General features: G+C 39.6%; 1 protein-coding gene across 1 annotated transcript; it reads left to right on the top strand.

Moving 5' to 3' along the window:
- Positions 1–458: 458 nt before the first annotated feature.
- On the top strand, positions 459–18,668 carry LOC104295714 (ubiquitin-associated protein 2-like). The gene is made up of 7 exons (XM_009895491.1): positions 459–595; positions 2,670–2,747; positions 4,400–4,510; positions 7,894–8,047; positions 9,652–9,729; positions 17,271–17,325; positions 18,530–18,668. The coding sequence occupies exons 1-7, from the start codon at positions 497–499 to the stop codon at positions 18,666–18,668; spliced, it is 714 nt and encodes a 237-aa protein (XP_009893793.1). The 5' UTR covers positions 459–496.
- Positions 18,669–18,883: the final 215 nt, after the last annotated feature.

Here is an 18,883-nt window from a genome sequence, read left to right as displayed (position 1 = left end):
GAACGGCCTGGTTTGTGAATGTGATTTTTGTGTTGGTGTTCTGAGTAGGTATATGAGTGGTTAAATTTCAGGCAGCAAAACAAGATAGCAGGTATTACAGGAATTTAAGGAATGATACAACTGGAGCTGGAATTTCAGCAGAGTAGCGGATAGAAAAGTTAAATAACTGGGAAAAGCTGTGAGATTTGGATGTCGTCTGGAAGTACAGATCTAGACAGGTCCCAATCAGCTGACAAAAATGCTTTTTATCCCTGGCACTTCCTCCTTTACTGTAAAGACTGATAAATCCAATAATAGTGTATTAAAGCTGCTTTCTCAGGAGTTTCTGCATAGAGTTCGTGGTAAAGGCAGGAAGAGTTAAAGCTACTGCATTTGTATATTATCTGGGTATTGAATCAGTACCCTGATTTAACTTGTGCTCTTTTATTCTTTTTTTTTTTTTCTTCCTCTTTCAGATTTTCTATTTTGTACATACATTGTTTTGTATATACTGTATATGATGACTTCGGTGGGCAGTGAACGTACCCGGGGCACTCGGGACAAAATGCAAATTTCAACTACACAGCCAACACAACCACAGAAACAAGTAGTACAGGTAGGTCCTATATAATCTTCTTTGAGTTGAAAGTGAGCATGTAATGATATGCATTTCTTCCCTAAGTCAGTAAAAATTGAGAAAAGGCGGGGGAAAATCACAACCTGTTTTATATCTTGCTTTAATTGCTCAGTAATCTAGCACAGCATTAAGTTGTTCCTGTATTCTTATCTCTGAAGGAGCTTTGTGTTCTTCAGCGACATTTCCTATCAGTGAGGAATTCTTTGCCTGTGCCTGTGTCAGGATTTCTGTCCTGTGACCTCAGTGTCCTCAGATATCAGCTCTTCCATATGCCAGCCTCATGATGCTAGAAGATTTCTGGTCGATAGAGGAATTTGGGTGGGTGGGAAAAGCTTCATTAGATGCATGCTGCGTTCTACAGCATGATTCAGCATATCTGCGAGTCACAAAATCCTAAACTTCTTGTGCAGTGTCTTCCCAAAGTGAAATGAAGATGGTTGTCCACCAGCAGACTAAAATTATTTTGAGTATTTGCAAGATTGAAATTAAGCTTTTACCCCATTGTCTTGATCCTCAGTAGCAGAGTAGTTAAGTTGTATGTTTGTCTGAGTTACAGAGTGCAAAATGTCTCTGCTCCTGGCAGCTCGTTTTCTTGTCAGGTACTTCTTAAAATTGGACTCAATTCAAGAATTGCCTCAGTTCTCTGCTGTGCATCAATCTAGAGGTGCTCCCCTGGGAAATTGTGTATTACTGTTTTCTAGACTGTTTTCTTTAACAGGAAGGGGCTCCTGTTTTGTACAGTATTAATTATGTGAGCTCAAGCCCTTATCTCCTTGTGTTGCAGCGCTTTGCATAGTGGCGATTCATGCTAATGTGTGGATTTAAAAAGTGACTGTCAACAGATGAAGTTGGATTTGGTTTTGTTTTATAATAAGTAAGGCTGCAGGAATATAGCAAGCAGGTTGATGGAAGTGGTGTTTTCCCCTTTTTTGACATTTGTAAGACAGCAGTGGAGTACTCTGCCCAGTTTTCGGTTCCCTGACACAAGACACACATTGGCAGATTGGAGCAAGTCCAGTGAAGAGCTGTGAAGATGGTTGAGAGGCTGGAGCACAGGATGAATGAGTGGTGGCTGAGGGAGCTGGATTTGTTCAGCCCTAAGACGGCAAGGCAAGGCTGTATCTTCTATTCAGATACCTCATGAAAGGGTATAGAAAAGGTAAAGACAGGCTCTTCTCTGAGAGACAATGGCACAAGTTAGAACCCTGGAAATGCCATCTGTTTTTTTTAAAAAAAAAAAAAAAAAAAAAATGTTTACCATGAACATGGTCATGGATTAGAGAGATTGTGGGATCTCTGGCCCCAAGCAGCTCCTCTGATGGGACATGCTCTCAGTGAGAGGTTGCACTGAGTATCACTGGAGGACCTTTCCACAGATGTATGGCATTCATCCATTTTAATCTTTCAGCTTTTGGAGAAGTTGCTAGCATGGATTTGTTGTCCAGAAATGTTACAGAAGCACCAAATATTTCATCATTATCAAGATCCTTTAGCAGTTTTTAGAGACCAGTATTTGCTTATAAAGAAAATAAGTGCAGCTGTTCATGGGCAAAATCTTGAGGCATGACTCGGTCTCTTTAAGTGCTCATAAAACTACAGAGTCAGGTTGTTGTTGGGAGGGTTGTGGAAGGTGATGTGAGCAGGAATCATCAGAGATGTGGTTAATTTAGAAATATCATTGCCAGTTTGTTATGCTAAAACTCTAACTCTGAAAACTAACTCTGGAGTGGTAGATACTAAATAAAAGTAATAATTTCAAAGCGTAGGCTTCTGTGGTAAATTCTATTTTATTATATGGTTGTCTTGTCTACGTGGTGACCTTTAACTGTGGTTCAAACATGTTAGAAAATGTTGAAATTGCTTCTGTCCCAGCTAACTTTAACTATAAAATGGACATAGATTAGATGTTAATCCCTTCCCCATAGCACCTCTCTGCTTGTTGTATATGTTCTTTTTGAGAATCTGGAGAAAAAAAATATGGTGACACTAGGAGATACTTTTAAAAATATATTGTTACCTTTTGTGTACTTTATTGGATGTTTGCATTTTTCAGGCAACAGCAGAACAGATTCGCCTTGCTCAGATGATCTATGATAAGAACGATGCAGATTTTGAAGATAAAGTGAAACAAGTATGTTTCTTATGGTACAGAGTTTTTATGCCCTTCAATAATGTGCTCCAAAGCTGGCTTACATTTTGGAGCTAGAGTGTATGTTTCTGATTTAGATGAAACCTTTTTCAGAAGGATGTAATTTTAACTAGGAAAAGGTGCTCTTATTGCACTGCAAAGTCTGTTTACAAGAAATTGTATGGTAATATAGCTCTGGCTGTGTAGTTATACCGGTGTATTGTCCTTTGTAGACAAGCCTTCAATCCAAAACTCTTCTGTGCTGATGTCTCTTCCAGACTGTATCTCTCTAGTATGGTCCTGATGCCTAATGATCGTCAGAATAAGGAGTGCATTCAGCTTCTCCACATGTACACACACACACGAAAAATGTCACCTGTGTAAACTGAGTTTGTTAATATCTTGGCTGGTTTTCAGGAAAAGTAAAAATCTATTCATAGCTTAAAGGTGAATTGAAGTGTTATTTAAAAAAAATAATAATTTGACCTGCCAGATCTGTGTATGCATTAAAATGATAGAATTGACCTGTGAAAATTAAATCTCACACCATTTCCTCTACCATGCTGAATTTCAGGTGTAGATGCTCGAGCTTCCATTACCGAATTATAGCTGAGACCATTAATTCAAGCAGTACTGAGAATCTGGGTCCCTGTTCTGCTCTGGGTATCAGTGATTTTGTCCTAGTGAACGCATCACAACTCACAAAGAACCTAGGAGTACACCCAGAAGGAGAGAAGAATTAGCGTGAATGCATTAATGCAACAGAGGAGCAGATTTCTTGATTATTTTTTTTTCCTTTGTAAAACCTCCTCTGAAGCATTAAGTGCTTTTTGTTCTTGTTATAAACTTGTTCTGTTGCTGTGCCAGAAGTGAAGTCTTGTACTTCCTGAAGCGAAAGGACCCTCGTCAATATAGTGCCTGTAGCTCTGATGGTGGGAAGGATAAGAATTAACTTCTGCTAGGAAATCTCCAATATTTTACATTGTGCGTATATATTTCTAGCTCATGTAGTTTGTTTTTTTTTTTTCCTTTGGATGAAGTTGCTGGATGTCCTATGACAGACTGATTATTTCCATCTCACATTCCGAAGGATGTGCACTGCAGCTCCACAGAGCATAATTCAGTACTAGGTCACCTTAAGCAGCCATCATTTATGCCTTTTGTGTGGCCTTATGCTGAAATGGATCGAGGGAGCTGATCTAGTTGAAAAATAACCTTTTCTTAGTCTGGATGTTTTTCCAGATGAATCTGTTCTCAGCCATGGCTTACCTTACTTATGTCTGTTCTCACACAGTGGGATAAAGAGGGAGATGTTTGGGGAGGGAGAGAAGACGATACTGGAGCTATCCTGTTCTTTTACATCTTTACCCTCATATACTGCTATCTCTGGGGTTGACAGCATTTGCTGCAAGCATGAAGTTAAAGGAAAAAAAAAAAGGTGCAAAAGAGTGCTTTCTTGAATACTATTTAATCTGTGTTTCATCCTGTTTCTTATCTGAACCCCAAGCAGATCTGTAAATGCAGATACCTTTATTTAGGATTTTAGTTTGCTCTGACACAGTAGCTATGCGCTTTCTTGGAATCTGGTGGTACTAACTCTTATTTTCTTATGATGATAATTTGGATATTTTAACATGTCTGACTCTTACTGCCAGCTTATGGAAGTGACGGGAAAAAACCAGGATGAGTGCATAGTGGCGCTACATGATTGTAATGGGGATGTGAACAGAGCAATCAACATACTGCTGGAAGGAAGTTCAGACACGGTAAGGTTTTACTTTCATATTAAACTGCTCTTTCTGTTTGCTGTGCCTTTCTACTTAGGAGTGATTGGGAAAGTCTTATTTCTGAAGCTTTCGATTTCCATGTCTCTGTTCAAATTCTTTTGAAGGAAATGGAGACCGGGACAGCTTCTCTACTGCATGCATACCTTAGAGTAGGCTGAACTTTGAAAACGTTTTGAGTGTTCAGCTGGTCTCTTGCAGAGTCCTCTGGCTTTCGTTTACATGCAGCAATTTTAACTCTGCAGTAGAACTCGGCGCTCTGTCAGACACAGGCCTGTTTTTTGCTTCAACGTTTGTAGTTACTCTGCAGCACCTCCACAACCCTGAGACTGGAGTCTAAGTGTTTGCCACAAAGGGCAATCTTTATAAACCTAAAGGACAGGCAGATATTTTAAGTCATGCAACTTCTGTAGGCATACATTGCCAGTATTGAAGTTGGAGGAGGTTTCCACATCTGAAAGTTGCATTGACAATACTACTAATGGCAGAAGAGGATACAGCAAGTAGTTGCTCCTTTCACTGTGTTGCTCATTTGCATGACTATTGAAAAACAAAGAGGAGACTAAACAACATGTATATAAGAACAAATAATGTCATTTACAATGTTGCACAGAGCATTTTTTTTTTATCCCAAGAGATATCAGGAAAATATGTCTTGCTGCAGTTCAAGTTTTTGCTGGAGGGACTTCTTACAGTTTATCTGGGGCAGTAAACTAGATTCCATCTCATCTAAATTTGGAAAGAAACCTGGACTTCTTTTCTTAATGCTGAACATTCAGTGTTTCCTGGATTTGTCAGGATGTGTATTCTGGCTTACGGTTAATGAGGAAATTTACTCCCCCACACACCCTAAATCTAGAACACATACCGTTCTGACTGAGGGGACTTACTTTTCTATCCCTTTTTCATTTATAAGAGTTGAGGTCATCTAAAACACAGAAGTATATAATACTGAGAAAGCTGGTAAGTTGGGAGTAGAAGAGAGCATCTCACCTTGATTAAATCTGTCTTGGTAATGTGCTGGTTTTGTGTTCTCTTGTACTTCTCGTATTTGCCATTTTCTAGTTGAAAATAGTTTTCTGGTTGCTTAGAGAATATTAAATGCTTTCTTACTTTAGCAAATTGTTATAAGTGATCATGACATGGAAGAAACTTTCTGAACTCATTTATCAATTAGAAGCAATATATCCATATGTTTTGCTCTTTTGACAAGTCCCTCTGAACCCACTGCTCTTTGTAGACAAAAGCAACTCAGAAACAAATACAGAGAACTTAAAGGGCTCAAGGAGGAAGGAGTATTAATTAGAAGGGAGTCCTCATCAGAGCATGAAGAAATTTATTCTTCTTTATGGAAGTTTGTGAGTGTTACGGTTTGAGAAACCCACAACAATTTATTGTCATCTAGACAATCATTCTGTCGCCCAATGACCCCTCCCCACCCGGGAAAGAGAAATCGGGGAAAAAACAAGGAAACCCAAGGGTTGAAGTATAAACAGATTTAATAGAATAAGATTAGATAATTAACATTAACAGCACTAAAGAACCAATATTGATCCCGACACCAATACAGAATATGCAAAGACTATACTCAGCCAATTCTATCAGTAGGAAGCTGTGCGCTCCCAGCAGTGGAGAGCAAATGTCGGACACTGCGAGCGCTACGGCTTCAGGAGGAAGGGAAGGCCTCAGGGGTCTGGCACCGGGGCAAGAAGTTCTCTGGATCGCAGCCATCAAGGGAGAGAGAGAACTTTGCAGCAAGGTTTCTAATTTATAGTGAATGTGACATTGATGGTATGAAATAACCCTGTTGGCCAGCTTGGGCCAAGTGCCCGGGTCTTGCTCCTCCTCATCCTTGCACCTGTCAAGCTTGAAAACACTGAGACCTTGAAACCCACACACCATAGGTGGCTACAAAGTAAATATTTTCCCAAATTCAGACACTGGAGTCTTCTAAAAGTGCGGTCTTCCCAAGCATTAGAAGAGAAATTAGTCCTGTGTTGCTCAAACCAGGACAGTGGGCCTTCAACTTGAAGGGTTTGCTCAAACTCAGTTTTGTGCTTCACCTATGTTAGCTTATGGCAGTGTAGTCTTCTATACTGGAGACAAAATTGAAAAGTGATTTCAGCCTTCTTTCTCACCTATACCATGTCAAAAATTAGAGAGTAACCAATTCTCTTAGTACTTAGTCTCTCAAAGGAGACACCGAAACATTGAGTTTATGCTTGTAAACTGCTTTGTTATCTGCTTTCTCAGTAGCATTAGTTTTCTCAATTCTAGGCAGCTTGGACTAGCTGGTCATTGCCTACCTCATGAGGGCTTCTGAATTGTTGTTGTCCGAATTGAGAAGAAAGAGGACAGGACCTAGAAGTACCTAAAAGCCAACCTTTTTTGTTTGATGCAGGTGCCTGTCAGAGGTCATGGCTCTATGTAGTGCTTCACAGTTGATGGCACCTTATTTGCATATGCAAATTTCCCACTTAAATACCTTACCTAGAGTAGAGATGGGGATGTATATATAAACCTCTCTGCCATCTTAATGGTTTGTAAATAATACTTTTCTTCTTTGCTTTGCAACTATGGCTCAATAGACTAACCATGCAATTGCATAATATGAGTTGCTGTGCTGTTCTTAGCAAGTGTTTTGATCATTTTATTTTCAACTATAGAGCTGATACGATCCTTGAATTTATTTTAAAGATGGAGTTTATTATTAAAGCTGAAGCCTGATGTTTGAACCTTGATCCCTTGTCTTGTTTAGACATAGTTTTTCCTGTAATTTGTTGTGTGTGATGACCTGTAGCTGTTAAGAATGGATGGTCTGGCTTATCATGGCCCCAGTTTTCCCAAGTTGTTCTGCCATTCTGTCTCTTGGTGCTTGAATTCTAGTACATCTGGATAATAGTTACCCCCCCCCCCCATGTACTTATTCTCAGCAGTCTATTGTTCAATGATGCTTATAAGCATTTTTTCATTTTCTTGGGAGAAAAAGATAGCTCTGTGCATGCTCCCTTGCTAGATTTATGGAGGTAGTTGAGAGGGAAACTGTTGCTTGCTTTACAGATTTTCTGCATCGTGGTCGTATCTAAGCTTCCTTGAACTACTGAAAGTCCATTATCGCCAGAAATATTTGGGATTCTCAAATTTCATAAGAAAATCCAACTTCTAAAACTTTTCTCATTTATTCTCAAAAATACAGCCTGTGTTTCCATTTGTATCAATGTAGTTTGCAAGGTATTACATATGTGATGTCATGCAAATACCTGTGGTTTTTTCCTATGAACTGGAGGGATGAGAGGTTGAAGTATGCATTGAGAGCTGTCTCCTCCTTTTTGACTTTTGTATCTAATTCTATTCTATCCTAATAGGCTTCTTGGGAGACTGTAGGGGGGAAAAAGAAAAGCCTTGGAAAGGAAAGTTCAGAAAACAAAGAGAACAGAGAAAAACGAGGGGACAGAGAAGTGAGTCGTGGACGGGGAAGTTCCAACAGACGGGGAAGAGGAGGCAGCCGTGGACGAGAGTGTACGTATAGGGGTTCATTTTTAAAGATTCAGACACTTCTTGCAGCTGAAACTGGCTGAGTTGAGAGCAGATGTTTAATGGAGTAAAGTCTGTCCGAGCTATAGCTCGGCACTGAAGGGATCGTAACTTGTTTTTGCGACAGGTATGCTCGATCTGTCTATGTGACTTGGTTTTGGGATGGTCTGTGCTTATTCAGAGATGCTCAATTTAATTTAAATTTCTGTCCTTCTTTGATTAATTGATCTTGTACAAATTGCTGTTCTTTACGTAAGTTTTAGAGTTGAGTCTTTGTAAGACTGCTTGAGAGCAAGTATGTTGCTGCACAGCTGATACTTTTTTGTTTCTTTTAATGAAAAAATTATTCAGCTTTGACTCCATCTCCTTTTATGAATGGGAGAACCTGAAGATGTTCTCATCTTCTCATAAGGGGAATGAAAAGACATTAATAATCTCTAGCATATATTATTCACATAAGCCAACCAAAGGTGAGTTTCTACAACAGAGAAAATTCTTTGAAAGTTGAAACATTTAAAAATTTGCTACAGTTTATACAGGTGCAATAATGCATTGTACAAAAGCAAACTGATGTTTCCAAGTTAGGTCACATGAGATCACCATTGGATACATGTTACTTTTTTCTCTAAGTTTTATCAGCGTTATCAAAGCTGTATACATTGCCTGTAAGGGCCATACACAACACTGATAGATGAGCAGAGAAACCAGAATGAAAAAAAAGTTTACTTTTCACTTAAGCAGGAAAAATATTTACAATATTAACCAACTCTTCTAATTCATTATCGAAATATATTCAAATATTGTGCCAGTGAAGATCTAAATCTTTGTAGAATAGAGTAACGTCAAGATAGGAAAAAATATTCATGAAATTTGCAGCTATGCTTAGAACACATTGAAATTGGATCCATCAAAATGAAAGTGAGAAGCAAAATTTGTCAGAGCCAAATGCTGCTTGTCTCTTTTTATAAACTGGAATTAAAGATTTTTTGAGATGGCTACCAAATCTTGATATTCTCTTCCCAGCTTTCCAGTCTCCAAGCATTGATGATTTTGGTGCTGCCATTAAGAAAAGTTGTGCAGTACAAAATCTCAGCAGTGTTTTAAGTGGCCAGTCTGTTTTTTTCTTTTGTTTTTTTCTTTTTTTCTTCAAGACACCAGCCATCTTTCAGAATACCTCCTCAGGAGTTTTCCACAGAATAGTTAAGTTACAGTGTTTTTCTAATGCCTCACCTTCACCCAGTTGTCATCCCTCTGATTTAAATACAGAGGAGAGTTTTTTTCTTCTAAGTTTCCCTGGTTGTACAGGGATGTGGTATGGGCAGACAGGAGAAGAGTTGGTGTTCTTGGTTATCCCTTATTCTTTCACTGTTGCCACCCAGCGCCCCCCCCGATATTTTGCTTCCTAATTGTCCAGTGTGAAGTAAACGATTTGCTTGTAGTTAGGCCCCCAAAGAAGAGGGGTGACTGAGATTGTTGACCAGCCCACTTTAAAAAGTTGCCTTTTCTTTTGGGGTTCGGGTTAAGCAGATGGCTATATTGTCTTATGTATGAGTCTCTAAAGCTTCTCTTAAGCTGTGCTCTCTCCACAGTTAGAGCTGAAGAGAATGGAGTGGACAACAATCAAGGAGACAAGCCTTCAGACCGTGGGAAACATGGCCGTGGGAGAGGTGAGATAGTGGCATTGGTGTGGGACTGGCACTGATTTCATGTCCTGAAATGGAACTCTCCCATTTATTTCTTTAAATGCTTCTTTTTAAGCATTTGTTGGTTATCCTTTGATTCCATAAGCTCTTCAGCCACCTTTAATTTAAGGTACACCCCCCTCCCTTACTCCTTGTCACGTCTTTGTCTCAGAACAACTTAAAAGAATTGACACAAATCACCTTTATGGTAATTTCCTGTGTAGCAGGCTGGTGTGCTCTGGCTGTGGAGAGCTGTTTTCCCAGATCGACTCCTGCCAGCCTCATGTGAGTTGGGAGTGCACTGGGCTCCTCAGAATGTACCTTGGCAGCAGGAGAGTACAAGATTCCATCTGTAGGGCTCTCAGGGAGGGATTTGATGTGTACTTGCGCTGTTTATTTGGGGTGGATTCAGTTGTCAGGTTTGACTTCTGTTTTCAGTACTCAATCAGACAAAGTACAAGCCACCTTAGAGGCTTTTTGGTAAGAGAAGGAATTTGGGATGGAAGAGTTGGGATGAGGAGAACTGTGGAAAAAGAATACTGCAGTGTCTTAGGTACAACTCTGATCCTATCCTGTAGAAGAGATAAGAAATATGTTGAAAATGGATTTGCTGTGGAATCAAGGGATGTGTAGTTGGTTTGGATTTTCATGGGTTGGAGTAGAAAGAGTCTTGTTTTTTCATAGAGCAGGAGGAATGAAAATAAGTAGCCTAGGTACAGCGCAGATTGTGTGGGGAAGCGGGTATTAAATGAGTTAAATAGATAAAGTGCACAGCAGAGCTAATGTACTTAAATAATGTCTGAGTCATGAAAAATTCTGCCTTCAAAGGATTCTCTTCTCTTTGGAATATCCAGTAACAAAGCATTCAAAGATAGGCACATTCAATTTCATTGTCTCCAGATCTCCATCTTGAAGGAGTGGAAAGATGCAAAGACATGTAGCTCTCAGAGGGTTTTGAGAATGTTCAGGCACATGTTGAGAATGTTCAGGCACACATTGTGCCTGTGAATCAGTAAATACCAAATGGTGTGTGTAGAGAGGTAGTTTTGCAGAGGAGGGTGTGGGATAGTGTACAGCTACAGGTTTTGGTATGTTAGCATTGTTAATAGATGGAATGTAAGTATTTTGATTATTTGTTTTATAAAATAATCCTTTATACTCAAATTATAAATATAAATGTAGGATTTCCTAAATTGTTGGGTGAAACTTAAAGGTTAATTTCAAATGCAGTCTATTTTTTGCTTTGTAAGCTTATGAACAATACACTGCTTTTGTTGTCAACACTGTAGCTCTCTAAATGAATATTGTATGTCTCAAGCCAAAGCACTTAATCATCAGATCAAACTGACATATCTGACTGAAGAAATAGAACAACTTCAATTTCTGTTCACTGGCTTAGTGTGCGTAGTATTACTGTATCTCTCTACCAAATATTTTAGAGTGTACGTTCATGTGAGCAAAGTATCTTAATGAAGTGTTCTCAACTGTCTGTGATAAACCCGTTGAACGACTTCAGGATCATTGTATTACAAGTGTGTGTATTCTGTGGCAGGAAATACCTAATTTAATTTTATAATGCGAGCCCTTGAAATCTGCAGGAATTTGTATAAAGCTGTATAATTCACTTCTCGGTATTTTAGGGATGCATGACCTTCTTTGGATATTAGTAGAAATAATTAAAAAAGCTTCCTGCCATTTCATTTAGTAGTCTTTCTTTTCTGTTACACAGAGTAGTCAAATATGGGATAAAGCACTTCAGCTGAAAGTAAATAGATTGCTGGTAATCACCACAGAACCCTTTTTTTAGAAATGTTTCATGCACTCTGTGTGTGTAGGGATCAGCTAATATCTGAGCAATGCACTGTCTCGTTATTTTAAGCTACTTTCTCAAGCTGGAGTTATCTTACTGGCTGCTTTCTAGGGGAAGATTTGCTGAGCCATAGTATTACTGCTTCACTGTAGAACAACCTAATTTTAAGAAATGTTACGCACTGAAAATAGTGGAAATGGGATTGTCACTGTAGTGATAATGTGCTGTTTACTGAGGGTGAAAAACCCTGATACTGAGTATTTCAGCCTTGGTGCTGTAGGCACTAGCTTCATTGTGCAGTAGATCTTCCATTAATGCCTGTGTGACATTCCTTGCAACTTTATAGGGTAGGAGGTATACAGTATAGAAACACCACTGGTTGCTGGTATGCAGGAGATAAGGGATTTGAAGTAGATATGTGTTATTGACTGATTAACAGAAAGCAAAAATGTATCACAGGATGTGTTTCAGGACACATCCTAGCTGAAATTGCTCTGCCCTTAATCTTTGCTTGCTAAACTAAGGGTGTAAACTTTGGCTTGGAAAGGAGAGAAGGAATTTCTTTTTTTTTTTTTTTTTTTTTTAAGATGGCCTTCCCATCTGTCTTTCTTTTCAGAAATGAATTTCTTGAATGAGCTTAATTTAGATGTAAAAATCCTATAATGGTGATGAATAGAAATTGCATCAAAGTGATTATATTTATGTGTCAGTATTGCAAGGATTTGTAACTGGAATGCAATCTCGTGAAGGAATTATGGGAGAAGATGGTTATGTCTTTAGGACTGTCAGCTCTAGAAATGTTTCCTCATTTGTGTTTTAATCAGCTGCAGTGTTATATACAAATTGACAAACTTTACAGGCGCATTTTTTTTCATGCTGCTGTTTTGTACTGTTCTCAGATTTTCAATTTTAAGTGCAGGTCTGTTTCTCTCACTGTCCTCCACTCCATGTTGAAAAGGATGTGGTAGAGCTAGAAAAGGCTTTTGAAGGTACTGGGAAGGTTGCATTTATGGGGTGTGAGGAACAAGCAGACTAGGACTTTTCCACCTGCAAAAGAGAGGGCTGAGTGGGTATATGGTAGAGATCTAAAATTTCTGCGGAGAAGATTCTGTGGGGAAATCAATTGATCACTCCAAGTAAGAATGCAAATGAGGGAATATTAAATTAAATTAGTGGGTTACAGGTTCAAAATGAACTTACAGAGGTGGTTCTTCATACATGTAGTTAACCTGGGGAACTCTTTTCAATAAGATGTGTGTGCTGAAAACTTACACACAGAGAGACTTGACAATTTCATCCTACAAAAAGAACCACAGCAAGAAAAGGAAAAAACATTGAGGATTTTGATGTATGTAAATTATCTTTGGCTGAAGAAATCTGAGCACAAATAGCTGAAGACCAGGAGAGTGTCCAGAGAAACTGCACTGTGCTTTCAGTTCTGTCCTGGTTTGAGGTAAAACAGGACCAATTTTGTTCAGTAACTTTGCTTCTTAGCTGGCCTTGGTTGTTATAGCAATAAGTATAAGCAAGGTCCTCTCTGCATACCATGCCTGGGCATCAACTATAAACATAGGTCTTACCACTCTGAGAGAGGGAACATTGTCAGCACAATATGCTGTTAATTTCAGTAGTTAGAAGAGGCCCAGCTAAGCAGCAAAGTTACTGACCAAAATTGGTCCTGTTTTACCTCAAACCAGAACAAGTTCTTGTGCTCTTCCCTAGATATCTAATTGACTGTAGCTGATAGTAGGATAGCAGGTAGATGAACTTTTGGACTTGATTCAGCATAGAAATTGTTACAGATTCATGTGTAGCAGCAATTCTCCTGGTTTGCAAGGTGAAAATGGATTTGTTGCTTTTACTTCTGTTTCGTGATTCCCTTCCTCTTCACAGTGTCACAGAATGGTTTGGGTTGGAAGGGACCTTCAGAGATCATCTAGTCCAATCCCCCTGCCAAAGCAGGTTCACCTAGAGCAGGTTGCACAGGAATGCATCCAGGTGGGTTTTGAATATCTCCAGTGTGGGAGACTCCGCAACCACTCTGGGCAGCTTGTTGCAGTGCTCTGTCACCCTCAAAGTAAAGAAGTTCCTCCTCATGTTCAGATGGAATTTCCTATGTTCACGTTTGTGCCCATTGCCCCTTGTCCTGTTGCTGGGCACCACGGAAAAGAGTCTGGCCCCATCCTCTTGACACCCGCCCTTTAGATATTTATAAGCATTGATGAGATCCCCTCTCAGTCTTCTCTTCTCCAGGCTAAACAGATCCGAGTTTCTCAGCCTTTCTTCATAAGAGAGATGCTCCAGTCCCCTAATGATCTTTGTAGCCCTCCACTGGACTCTCTCCAGTAGTTCCTTGTCTGTCTTGAACTGGGGATCCCAGAACTGGACGCAGTACTCCAGATGCAGCCTCACCAGGGCAGAGTAGAGGGGGAGGATGACCTCCCTCAACCTGCTGGCCACACTCTTCTTGATGCCCCCCAGGATGCCATTGGCCTTCTTGGCCGCCAGGGCACATTGCTGACCCATGGTCATCCTGTTGTCCACCGGGACTCCCAGATCCCTCTCTGCAGAGCTGCTTTCCAGTAGGTCAACCCTTAACCTGTACTGCTGCGTTCCTCCCTAGGTGCAGGACCCTACACTTAAACTTCATGAGGTTCCTTTCTCCCCAACACTCTAGCCTGTCCAGGTCTCAATGTATGGCGGCACAGCCTTCTGGTGTGTCAGCCACTCCTCCCAGTTTTGTGTCATCAACAAACTTGCTGATGGTACACTCTATCCCTTCATCCAGGTCACTGATGAATATGTTGAGTAAGACTGAACCCAGTACTCTTCTTTTTTACAGAGCAACATGAACATGCCATAAATGTGGATGCTGACGGATTTTTTTTTCTAGCAAAATAGGAATAAAAATGAGAGGGAAAAACATTACATTTTAATTTTGAACTTAATCAGCATGACAAGGAGTCTTTCAAACTTTTTGGGTTTCTGCTGGCTGCATAAGATAGCAAAGCAGCTTACCCTTTTTGTAAATATCTGACTATAGTCCAGCTTGCATTCTTGATCTCTTTTTAGGTAAGTAATATGCTATCCTTGGGGTGGGGGGAAAAAAAAAAAGAGCTTCTGTAACCAGAATTGCATGTCTAAACATTTTCTTGTTTTAGAAGATTAGCACAGTTGGCACAGGATGTATTTCGCATTTCCTTTGCCGGAACTAGTAAGGATGATGGTTTTTCTAAAACATGAATGTAGAGCAGACCTTCTGGAGGTCAAATTCTGAAGTCCATTTAGTTTTGCTGTAGTTGGTTCTGTATTGGTTAGGAAGCTGTGTGTCATATAAATTAATTTTTTTTTTTTTTAGATTAACCAGAACTTAGCTTTGACATGTTATTATGTTCTTTTAAACTTAACTTTTGAGTTGAAAGTTTTCTGCATGTGCTTCTAAAAATGGTTACTAGAGTACATGCAGTATATAAAACTGATCCAATGCTTCTAGCTTTATGATGACTAATAAGACAGAAGTGATTTGAATTATTAAATAGAACTTCAGTATTTGTTTTGGTAGTATGGAATACCTAGAATACAAACTTTTTATACTTAGCCTCCTTATGTCTTCATAAGGCTTAAGCCTCTGTCACCTTGGCATCTGCTGGGAAGATGGCTGGCTCTGCATTTCCAGAGCAGAGACCAGGGCTGTTCAGTTACTGTGTAACTGTGTACTGTGAGATGAGCACATATCTAGGATGTTGCCTGCCCTTCCAGTCTGCATTTTGTTTTCCTTTCAGCTGTTCTTAGGCCTCTTTCTTAAATTAGATGAAGACACTTTAAGGTTAAACCTGTCAGTGTGAAAATCTGAGTTTTGAAATAAAGCATCTGTGTTGCTGTGGAAGGATTTAGGTCTGCAAGCTCAGCAAACTGGATTTTCTACAGAATAGGCTATTAAGTTAATGGGCTATTCCCATCTGAGTTGTGGTACTACACACTTTTCTCATGCTCTCACGTAGTGTGCGTTTGTTTTGGGGGAAGAAACGCTGTGAATGAGATGAATGATTCTTTCCATGCATGAACAGTACCAGAGTAAAGACTTGATTGTGTGATTATGAGCTTTTTGAACTCCCACTGGGTCTTAGCGGAAACAGAAAGTCTTGCCACCTGCCTGGGTATAAGTGTTGACTTCTCTAGAACTCATTCCAGAAAATAAAAATGTAAATTGAATAAGTGATGGCTAATGTGAACCTAGTCAACTGAGTGAGATGTGCTGGAGAGCAGGAAAAAACACCCCAACAATACACAGTTGAACAGAGTTACAATGTTGAAGAAAACAAAACCATGTTTTAAATAGTTCATTGTTTTAAATAATGCTGTATAAGGCTATATAAGGGGTAGTAGCAGTAATGTTGATCAGAATCGACTTTAAACATAGTTCCTCAGTCCTGGTTTCCTGGAACAGAAATGAGTAAACAATGCTGCCTTGATACTGTAGGCTGCTGTTTGTAGATCCAGGCGTAAAGGAATGTGAAAAAATGTTTTGAGGGTTTATATGAGGCAGGGCAGTAATTTTATTCTTTGCCTGATGTCTGTCATTTGCTTTTGTGTTAAATATGCTGATTGATTGTAAGAAATTCTACTCCTTTAGACTCACTAGAAGATTTAATGAGCTACTGCCAAGTCACTTGTTCTCTTTTTGTGGGTAGATAAAAATGTTGATAGAAGAATTGCTGATTGTGAATTACCACAGGAATTTTTTTTTTGGTAACCATTGACTGTTGTGATCTAAACCATATATACACACCTTAGAGTAGTGTTAAAGCTATACTTTTTACGTTACAACCATAAACTGGCACTACTGCTGGGAGGAATTGGTCCTGTCTGTTTCCTGGTGCATTTGAACTGTATAAGAGGATTGATCTAAGTTTAAAACTAACCAAGCCAAAAAAGAAAACAGGGGGCAAGCAGTGTGGTAGCTGTGGAAAACAGGCTTTTTGGGTGGCTTATCCTGGTGTAAAGGTGACTGGTTTTCTGGTGTTTAGCAAGCAGGGAATTGGTTCAGAGAGCTGAACCAACAGTGAACTAATAATCATAGAATCATAGAGTGGTTAGAGTTGGAAGGGACCTTGAAGATCATCTAGTTCCAACCCCCCTGTCCTGGGCAGGGACACCTCCCACTAGACCAGATTGCTCAAAGCCCCATTTGACCTGGCCTTGAACACTTCCAGGGGTGGAGCATCCACAGCTTCTCTGGGCAACCTGTCCCAGTGTCTCACCACCCTCAAAGGAAAGAATTTCTTCCTAATATCTAAGCTAAAGCTCCCCTCTTTCAGTTTAAAACAGATACCCCTTGTCCTATCGCTATACTCCCAGACAAAGAGTCCCTCCCAGTCTTTCCTGTATGCCCCCTTCAGATACTGGAAGGCTGCTATAAGGTCTCCCTGGAGCCTTCTCTTCTCCAGGCTGAACAACCCCAACTCTCTCAGCCTGTCCTCATAGGAGAGGTGCTCCTGCCTTCTGATCATCTTTGTGGCCCTCCTCTGGACCCGCTCTAACAGATCCATGTCCTCCTTATGTTTGAGGGCTCTAGAGATGGACACAGTACTCCAGGTGGGGTCTCACGAGAATGGAGTAGAGGGGCAGAATCACCTCCCGTGACATTTTCTAATGTGACAGACTAGCGATTGGCGGCTCCTCTGCTGTTGCTGTTAAATGGTGTTTTCTCTCCTAGGGTTTGGACGTGGCAGAGGGAGAGGAGCAGGGAGGTTTTCAGCCCAAGGCATGGGGTAAGAAACATGCAGAGCACAGATTTTTTGGCAAGGATCAAACTCAGTAGCAATGTTAATTGACAATATTAATATTGCCATTGTATGTATTAATATTACTGTATGTTTGATAAACCAATATGGATGCAAAAATTCACAGATCTGTTAGATGATTAATGGATTATTTTTGTCTCAAACCAATATTTCTAACTAGGCACGTCTATACAAACCTAATGTAAGTTCATTCAATGTTAATGTGTCAAACTTAGGTACAAATGGGTTCTCCATCAGTAGCACCCACATAGTACCTAGGAGGCTGAAAGTTCTGTGTAGTGCATATAGTCCTAGGTCACTTCAAAAAAAGATTTGTTTCAGTGTAACGTAGAATGTCCAAGTTCTATATAAAACCAGAAAGACTAGCAACTATAAACGTTCTCCTGTTTTTGAGATATCATGCTTTAGCTGTTTGGACATACAGTGACCCTAAAACAGAATCAAAAGAAGTTACTCAGCAACTCTAAAGTTTGTTCTCAGTTTTGTTGGAATAACTTGCTTCAGAGAAGTGTAGCCTCCACTACTTTCACTTAGTGTTTGCCTTCAATGACGTTTCGTGTAATATCAGCGATGTCACGATGAACAGAAGGCTCATTCTACTTCTCTAATAATCCTTCTTGTTTATACTTCTAGATGGTAAAATGAAAATAGTTTTTTCTTCAGTAATCCTTTTTCACCTTTTAGCTGCATCTGTGTGTTTTGGCATTGGTGTCAGGAGTGCATTCTGAAGTAATCTTACTGATGTTCCGACTCCTGTCCTGCACAGGTCTGGTGCTCTGAAAGGATATGATACTGGTTTCTCATCAGTCAGCCACCTGCTGAGAAACTATCAACTGAGAGGGGCTTATCGTTGTGCATATAAACTAATGCTTTATAAGACTGGGAGGAGTAGGTATGCTGTTAACAATTCCTGAAAAAGCAGTTGTTTTAATTCAGTTTCTCTACAGTAATTTTTTTTCAGTCTCCTCGCTTTTTTTCTCTTCTTTTCTCCTTTTTTATCTGTATCTGCTCATAGAGGGGAAAAAAAATCTTTTGAAACCAAATTTATCAAGATAAATTACGTGGAAATCGAGGTGTTAAATCTAATACAACTTCAGCTAAAAATGATGACACTTGTGTTCATTGAATGACCCATGTGTTCTCTTCCATTTCTTAACTTTTAAAACTCTAGGACATTTAACCCTGCAGACTATACGGAGTCTTCTGCCACTGATGGCTTTGGGACAAAATCAGAGATTTGGGAGACTGGTCAGAATGATGCAGATGATGGAACTGGTAAGATGCTTCAAGAAGTGGAAGGATTGGAATGAAGACCTGTAGCAAATTGCAGTTAAAATAACCATTCTGTTGGTGTTCTGTTAACTTCTGAAAATATGAATGCATCTTACACAACACATATTAGTTCATTTTTATAGCTTAACTGCTACTAATGTGCAGAGCACATGCTGTAGCCTGAGTGACACTCTGGTTAAAATGGAGGGAAGGAAATTTGCATTTTTTTTTTTGTTCTAGTACTTAACAATCC

Source organism: Charadrius vociferus, unplaced genomic scaffold, assembly GCF_000708025.1.
Source record: "Charadrius vociferus isolate BGI_N301 unplaced genomic scaffold, ASM70802v2 scaffold462, whole genome shotgun sequence".
NCBI classification, from domain to species: Eukaryota; Metazoa; Chordata; class Aves; order Charadriiformes; family Charadriidae; genus Charadrius; species Charadrius vociferus.
This window is presented reverse-complemented; position numbering and strand designations above follow the sequence as displayed.